Raw genomic sequence first — 8,612 nt, 5'->3', positions numbered from 1 at the left:
GAGAGAGAGAGAGAGAATATAAATAATCATGTAGAAATGTATTCAGAGACACTGCTGGCTCTCCCCATGTGGTTTGATAGAGAGACTTTAGGTGTCTGGTTTGTTATGAGCAGCAGAGAGAAGGAGGACGTGAAGCACCAAGGTGTCTGAAGAAGGCTCGACTAAAATATTGCCTTCAGAGGTTTTTCAAAGCAGAGTAAGTGCAAACTGTATCACAGGCAACATGATATTTACACAAAATGACTATTTATAACTAATGCAAATCATTAGTGAAATGCTCTTTTTGACTGACTGAATTAATTTGATCATGAAAAGTACAGAGTAACTTATTTCTATATGCTGGGATGCTGGATGTTTCAAGAATAAATATTAATAAAAATACATTTCAAGAATAAATATCAATAAACAACAATTCAGTTTTGTGAAATTATCAAGAAACATATTCCAGAACTAAAGACATGAACTGCTTCTAAAAGGATGGACATATTTTACATGTCATACTGTAGCAGAAAGAGCACAGGACTAATTAATAACGCTAATAACAACCACATACCATTTAGGTACTAAGGCATTCTTGTTAAATTAAATGACTCAGACACTTAAAAGAACTGAGCCTTCATTAATATTACTAGCTACACTTGTTCTTTTCCTGCTATGATAATTCAACGGTCTGCTGTGAAAAAGGACAACTTCCCTTTCTGTCATATAATGAACAGCTGTTGTTGTTCTCACCTGTGGACATCGTGCGGCGCTGTAGCAGTCTCCAGCTGTTGCAAAAGGAACACTTTTGCCTTCACGAGTGAAAGCAAACTGCCAATCTGTAGCTGAATAACAAAACAAACCATCAAGCTCATCAGCACAATGTGACAGACTTTCTTGGAAATGTGTTGCTATAGGACCTCAGTTGAACTTTTATAATGATAACTTACATCTGCCATAATGACCAAGCCTTGTGCTATTTAACTGGTCTAAATCTAGCCTTAGTTTTAGGGTCAGCCTAATATCAGTATAATTTCACCTACTTAGAGCAGTTTCATTTAATCCCCTCAAGCCTTGTAATTGTGTGTTGCTTAAATGAACCTTGAAGACATCTTGAGCTCATTAACCCTCATGAGCACGGACATAATTAAATGGCAAAGGAAGTTCTTATTTGAGAGTAATGTAGAGTTTACACTGGCACAGGATGCTGGTATGTGTGTGTGTGTGTGTTTGTGAGTGCCATCTGATTTCTGTGTGTGTAAAGGCCACTCACTGATGATGTTCATTTTGCTGAGGTCAAGGCGGACTTTGGAGAAGGTGGTGATGCCAGCGGCGGTGTAGTCTCTCCGACAGTCGCAATCCTCTCTTCTGGAGCCATTGGTTGGACACTGGGTGGGGTCATTGAGCCTGGGAAACACACACACACACACACACATACAGGATATCTTACCTCACTTTACACTTTTACACAAAATTAATTTATTCATTTTACAGACAAAAACACTGCCAGATGTCTGTTGGATTTTCTAATGAAATAACAGGCTGTTCTCATTGTTATTCTGTTAGCTATTTACCTGAAGCCAAAGATCTCTGAAAAATTCTCCCTTTCTCCCGTCGTCAAGGTGATATACTCCTGTGGAGTCTCCGTCTGCATTCCTGCACAGTAGACCTGAGGACAGAAGGCGGAGGAGGAGGGAAAGGAGAGTTGGTAACCAGAGGGCGGAGTAGGGCGCCAAGGGTGAAGGAAATGGATGCAGGTGGTAGGACGGTAGAGAGAAAATAGGAAAGTAGAGAAGAAGTGCAGAATAGAAAAGAAAGGACAATAATGGTGATGAGGAGGTGAGGAAAAAAGAGTAGAGTGGAGGATGTAAAAATGGCAGTTACAAGCCCCAACAAACACAGAAGAAGAATTTCCTCTGACAGCGTCTATTTGTGAGCTTGTACACCAAGCCAGAGCGCCAAACTTATGCCTAAACACAAGCTGGGAAAGATGAATTATAAGCATTTTGTATTGTAATACAGGCCCATACACAGTCACACAAGCACATAAACGCAGCAAAATATCCTGTCAGTGTTTAGGTCACACAGGCACACAGGGCTACTTTTCCACTGTCCCTCTCCCCTCATAACTAAAACCCAGTCATGGCTTCATAAAATGTGCTTTGTGCATTTGTGAGGTAATAAGATCATAAAATTGTACCTTGAGTGCTTTTCCTTGAATATTGAGAAAGTGTTCGCTGTCTGGGAGGGGGCCTTTAATGCTCTGGACGTCTTGACAGCTGGATGGCAAATGGCCTTAGAGATACAAAAGAAGTAAAAAATAAGTAGGTATACAGCAGTGTATTATAGCAGGAGTGTATTATGAAAAAGATTTAACACAGGACAGGTACTCAGGCTGTGTACACAGACGTGTGCACGCATACACACAAGAATTTCAGGAGTTTAGTCAAGTGTGGCAAATTGCATTAAAGAAAACGAAAAACCATTCACTCTTTGATGTCCCATCCTACCGTAGGGAAGTGAATACACTGGACAGTGAATCTTTGAAGTTTGCCTCGGATCATAAATATTTCACTAGAGGCCAAATCTCTGAGATGACCAGATCAAGTCAAGCCATACCTAATACTGGAATTCAGCTGGCCTCTATGTAACCCCCTAGCCTCGACCTTTGTGAAAAGAGCAGCAGTTTTCTCGCAGTACTCACAGCTTGGATTTCTGCAGACCTTTCTGGCCTCTGGCATGGTGTCTTGAGAACACTTATTGCTTTCCTGACCATCTGCTGCCACACACTGCACTGTCCTCTCCATCACTCCATCACCGCAGCTCACTGAACACTGGAGGGGAGGAAGAGAACCATGACAGTGTGAAAATAAAACTTGTGGATGACAGTCTGTCAGCAGTTTTTATCTTCAAAGTGGCTCCTTCAAAAAAATGTGTGTGCGTTTACATTATGGTCATTTCAATACTGATTATTTTCCTATCAGCTATGACACTGGTTGAAGCCAAATATAAAATGTTATTAACGTCTCATATATGTTAAAGGAAACCTTCCTCCCTCATGTATAAAATGACTGCATAAATGGCTCCTTCATGAGATTAACGATTGTAGTCAAGTTTGCAAACTTAGCGCAAATTTTATAAAAAATGTTATTTAATGCATGTTTTCATCTCCTATGTGAATATTAGCAGTTGACTGCAATGAGATTAAACAACTGGTGGTGCTATCTCCATAAACCATCACAGAAGAAGATATTACGTAATTAAAACAGCACCAGTCAAACCTCAAACGAACTAGGAACACTTATGTATTAATTTGAGGAAAGATGCGATGTCTTCGTGTTGTTAATATTTTTGTCTACTGTTATTTTTAATTTTTTCACTAGATGTTTAAGTCACATGCTTCATTTACATCATCATTTATTCCCTAAATCTGTTTCTATTGCACTTTTCTCTTTTACAGATACACCAACTTTCCCAGCTCAACCAAAAGTAAGACAGTAAAAGGAAAACTTTTTTGCAATATTTTAACTTTCTGGGGGTTTCCACTCATTCACAAATTTAAAATGCACATAAAAACAGGTTGATGGAAGTGTAGTTTGTCATATAAATTAACTGTTACTGTTTAATAATCTACTGCATTATAGCCACTGAAATATGTCACAATTATGATATTTTTAATATTGCAATTAGTCACAAAACTAGAGAAGACTGTTTAACTTGCTTTTATTAACCTCACCATCTGTTAACCCACCTTTTTTCCAAAGGTACACAAGGTCTCAAACTAAAAACATGCATGTTCCATCTTGACAAAATACTGATAAATGACTGGACAACACTTAGAACCACAGACTCACTCACCAGTCCCCAGATTCCAACCCTCCACTCCTGTGGCGGCGGGCACGGGTCCAAATTACAAGGCATGTAGCTTTCAGGAGGGGTCCCAGGGCAGTTGGACAAAGACTGATGGCCATACTCATAGTTGTCATTCTCCACATGCACCTCGCTGCAAGAGATCAGACGCTGGCGGTAGCCCTGGCCACAGCTGGCTGAGCACTGGAGGAAAGAATAAATCACTGGCATGAAATAACAACAGTATTCCACACAGGAAACATGGGTGATTTCTGTCATTTCCGTATCACTTGTATCGAAGATGGTGATTCACATGAAGGATCTTTTTGAAGAGTAAAGTAGTGCCTTTTCAGAGAAAAATGGCTTTTTTACGATTCAGATTCCAAAGCCTTTTGTGGGACGTCATAGTTTAAATGGCTCTCACCTCAGTCCATTCCCCTGTGATCCAGATTAACTCACAGGCATTCATGTTACAGCTCTCTATTTCTGGAGGTCTGATCTGGTTCACACAGTACATCTCATGGACCTCCTGCTGGTTGTGGTCCACACACTGCAAGGCTCGTTGTCGGTGGCCCACTCCACACGACTTACTGCACTGTAGTGGGGACGGACAAAAGACAGACACAAAGATCATAACAAATCATATATGACATTACTATATTATGGATAATATATATAATGCAGGAAGCTGTATGTGAAACTAAGAGGTTTTTTAAATTAAAGATTCTCAGTAAACACCAGTGTTATGGTATCAATGCAAAACAAGAATGAGGATGAACAGTCTGAGATTTGTGTCTTCTTGTGAAGCAGCACCTTCACCACATGGGACTACAGCATGAAGATCTCAAAACAGTAGATAAGAACTGGGAGGAAAGTTCTGTGTTCTTGAGCAGAAGAACCTGAGCTGAGTACATGGCCAAGTCCTGAGAAGAGATTACACAACTTCTAACTCCTGAAGCTGTTTACAGTCCACGGCAATAATGTGTCTGTTGAAAGGTCAGAGCTGAAATTCACTAGCAGTTTGGTCTCAAGATCCAGACTGTTCCCAAAAGATAAGAATATGACAATATGATATATTAAATGTATAGGTAAACCTTTTTATAAATAGGCTTATTTTCTTCCGTCCATTAGCGGCAGTGGGTGACTTTTAAACTCTCTACCCTGACAGTAGTGCATAAGACAAATAATCTGTGAAAAAAAGTTCCTTTGGCTCGTCCTAGTTTTCTAATGGCATTTGAGGAATTGCAAGCCTGAACGAAGACAACCAATCAGAGGCTAGAAAAATGGTTTATTGTTGAGTCTTCCCAGGGACCCAAAACATTGGTATTTGACGACCTTAACAGTCAGCTACCTTTCTGTCTCATGTCCTAATGTCAGGATATAATTAAAGTTTCAACAAATATGACCAAAAGTTATTTTTTTATAAATGTTACATACTGCAGCTTTACAAAACTATAAACAGTTACTTCTAGCAAAGCCACAAGTTTTTATGTTTCTGTATGTCTACGGATTACACAAACAAGCAACCCTCTTACAGTGTTTATGCTAAGCTAAGCTAGTGTCTACATTTAACGTACAGACAAGGGATGTTCTCATTCAAATCTTGTCAAAAAAATCAAGTAAATGTATTTCCTAAAATTTCAACTATTAAAATGAAATGGTTAGACACTTGACTTTGCCAGGCCAATGGTTATAAATGGAGTTGCTATGAAAGTGGGGTCCTTTGATGAAGAGTTTACCTGACTGCAAGTTTGAACCTGGATGTCTTACTACATCCAGGTTCATGTAGTAATTCAATAATAACGACATTCAAACTTGCAAGAGTCGTAATTTAAGCCTAAACATTGAAAGGGCTAAGAGGGGCTTCCACTTGCGTCAGAAACACTCTGTGGAACAAATGCACCGACTCCAGCTGGTCTTCATCACTCCTAACATGTTGAACACTGTCAAACAACTGAAATACTTGGAACTGCTATTGTGAGCTTTGCTGCTGTGCTATGCTGGAATAAAACTAACCCTGCAGGACAGGCACCTGAGTTTCATTATGTTTTGGTAATGTTGACACCAGACAAAGCTACAAGGGAACATATTTCATTCTAACAGGTTGAGCCTATAGAAACAAGTTATGTATGTAAAAAAGTTAAAAAAGAGCATAAAACACAACCAGCATAAGATAAGCATTGCATTGACTGCATCAGTAAGATATAAAATAGAATCTACTGTGTAGATATACATACAGATACATAGACACCTATGTATTCAATGTGTATTTAATATGAGTGAATACTATGAATATTGTAAACTTCCTTGGCAACATGTTTTTTGTTTGTGCCAATAAAGAATTTGAATTTGCATAAAACACATAGGGATGTTAACCCCTGCCAGGTAAACTGTTGTAATTATCTCCAGCTGTTAATTGGGACACTCCAGCGGGGAGCTCCCAACACTTCTCCAGACTAATTAGACTCTCCTTTCTGAGAAGACATTTCATGCTGCTCAATGGCCCAGATTCAACATCATAGAACACAGTGAAGGAGACGCTCCTGTTGCAGTTGCCTGTTCTAATAAACTCAACAAGGATCTGTAGCCTCAAGCTTATAGAAAATGTTACTCAGCAGGAATGTGCTCATTAAGTATACCCTGGGTAAGACTGAGGCCTTATATACAGCGACAAGCCTCTCTATCAGGTATCTTCAGGTATTAAAGATAGAAATGTGTGTGTTCTATATATAACCTCATAATAAGAAGCTGGACTGTCCATGTAGCTTTTAAGTAGCAACATGTAGCCTTGTTAACGTTTAGATAGACAACATGACAACAGTATTGTCTCACAGCTGCCTTTACTTTACTTTTCAACTGATTCTAAAAAAGGGAATTAGCCAATCAGCATTAAGGGACAGGTCTAAAGGGGTGGCATAGGGTGGCAGCTGGCACCCCTAAAAAATATATGGCCACCCCAGCCTGATGTCAAATGCTGTCAAATTTAGTATTAATTTAAAAAATAATGTGTTTAAAAATGGCAATTAACACATACAATTCAATAGACTAAGTGTTTGGCTAAAGTTCAATGACAAAACACATGTATTGGAAAAATGTCAATGAAACATTTCTAATGTGTCAACTTTATATATTTATATTCAATGCTTTACTAATATGCCACAACAATGTAAAGTTTTTGAGTTCATTTGATATCATATTTGTCCGCGCCCCGTGAATGTGTCTGTAGATCCGCCGCTGCCATTAAGACCGGAGGTATCCATCACAACGAGGTTTCAGCTTGTTTGAAAAAAGGCTGATCATCTGATTTCCATCAGGGCCAGCGCCTCCTCTCCTCCCCTCTGGCCTCCGACGGGAGCAGCACTCATACTTCACCAGATATGACAGAGCAAATCATCGTCGTCCGGTTGCAGACAGAGAGCTGAAACTTCTTGTTTCAGCACGCAGGTTACGATGTTTTTTTCCCCCTGTACAGGCATTAATACAGGGCTTCGTCAGCTTACCGTTTGCCAGTCTCCTTCTCTCCACCGGTACCGGGAGGGGCAGTCAGCGACCCGGCAGCTCTGGCTGGACGCCGGTCTGGAGCGCTGGGAGCAGCCGCTCTCCAGCGGGCTCCGTCGGTCTCCAACCTGGCAGAACACCTCCCGACGCTGGACGCCGTCACCACACGATGCTGAACACTGGAAAACAGGACAGGTAAGAGCTTTAAATTTAGCTTTATCAGACCTTCATTAGTCCGATAAAGTGTAGGCTATTGTTTTACTGCATTTTACTGCATATCAACCTATCACTTTATATTCCTGTCATACTGTGACTACCGCCATAAGCCTCGAGAGTTTATTGACTTTGACTTCATGGTTTCTACTCTGTTTACTTTGACTTTATGTGCTATGAAGATAGTTATAACATTTATTTAAGGGAATATATTTCATCAAAACCAACACATATTGTATTACATATACTATGTATTACATACATATTATATAGCCTACTATATTACTACTTCACTACATTTATTATTACAATATTTTATTGTATTTTATGTGTCCCATCACATTTTTTTTTTAAAGTAATTATTCTCACATTCCGTCTAAACATGTTCAATACAGAATTGTGCTGTTTATTGATGTAAATGCATACTTTAAATTTATTTTCTTTACTAACTAAAGTCTGAAGCAGTCCAAGTGTGTTTTTAACAGTACAAGTGCATTACAGACAGGGCTTGGCGTGTTACTGAGCACTATGTGGGAAATATGTTTAAATAACTGTAACCAAGCGTCCACGTTTATATTTAAGTTATGTGGTTTATATTAATGCTGATGTTTTCCGACAGAAATGTGAAGAAATTCAAGTTGAAGCCTGGAAAATGCATTTTGCAAAACCGTGTCTAAGCTCCAGCAGCGATGTTTTTAATGAAAGTGTGGGTTTTCGGCTGTAACACAGAACACATTTCTACAGGAAACACAAAGAATGGGAGAGGGATGAAGAATCCGTTTTTTCTGCCAGGTCTGTTTAGATGTTAACCGAGATGACTAAAACAATCCCATGATATAACCAAAGCATACATTTGAATGTTTTAACTTAAAACTTTGCATTAATGGATTTGGATATTAACAACTATCTTGTGTCTTTCCTCTTTTGAAACAGATGATGATTCTGAACAACCTGCACTGCACTGATGTTAATTCATTACTACCGTATATACATTATAATAGATTATATCAGCATCAGAATCAGAATCAGATTTATTGCCAGGTAGGTTTTTACACATACAAGGAATTTGTCTT

The 8,612-nt window shown here is 39.1% G+C and overlaps 2 protein-coding genes across 2 annotated transcripts in view; both read right to left on the bottom strand.

Moving 5' to 3' along the window:
* LOC118328102 (A disintegrin and metalloproteinase with thrombospondin motifs 9-like) overlaps positions 1 to 4,223 on the bottom strand; it is a 4,842-nt gene extending 619 nt beyond the window's left edge. Inside the window, exons 1-6 of the mRNA XM_035661707.1 lie at positions 3,838 to 4,223; positions 2,684 to 2,813; positions 2,180 to 2,274; positions 1,554 to 1,648; positions 1,253 to 1,386; positions 733 to 824 (exon numbers count right to left, since the gene is read on the bottom strand). Coding sequence (XP_035517600.1) covers positions 733 to 824; positions 1,253 to 1,386; positions 1,554 to 1,648; positions 2,180 to 2,274; positions 2,684 to 2,813; positions 3,838 to 4,107 — 816 coding nt within the window. The 5' untranslated portion in view covers positions 4,108 to 4,223. The remainder of the gene's footprint in view (positions 1 to 732; positions 825 to 1,252; positions 1,387 to 1,553; positions 1,649 to 2,179; positions 2,275 to 2,683; positions 2,814 to 3,837) is intronic.
* A 2,979-nt stretch (positions 4,224 to 7,202) lies between these two features.
* The window catches only part of LOC118328316 (A disintegrin and metalloproteinase with thrombospondin motifs 9-like), a gene marked incomplete in the record, with an annotated part of 34,352 nt that continues 32,942 nt past the window's right edge, over positions 7,203 to 8,612 (bottom strand). The window contains 1 exon segment of the mRNA XM_035661985.1: positions 7,203 to 7,505. Coding sequence (XP_035517878.1) covers positions 7,320 to 7,505 — 186 coding nt within the window.

The sequence above is a fragment of the Morone saxatilis genome, unplaced genomic scaffold (genome assembly GCF_004916995.1).
Source record: "Morone saxatilis isolate NCDOM2014 unplaced genomic scaffold, NCSU_SB_2.0 Contig18, whole genome shotgun sequence".
Classification (NCBI taxonomy): Eukaryota; Metazoa; Chordata; class Actinopteri; family Moronidae; genus Morone; species Morone saxatilis.
Note: the sequence above shows the minus strand (reverse complement) of the source record. Positions and strands in the feature narration are given on the sequence as shown.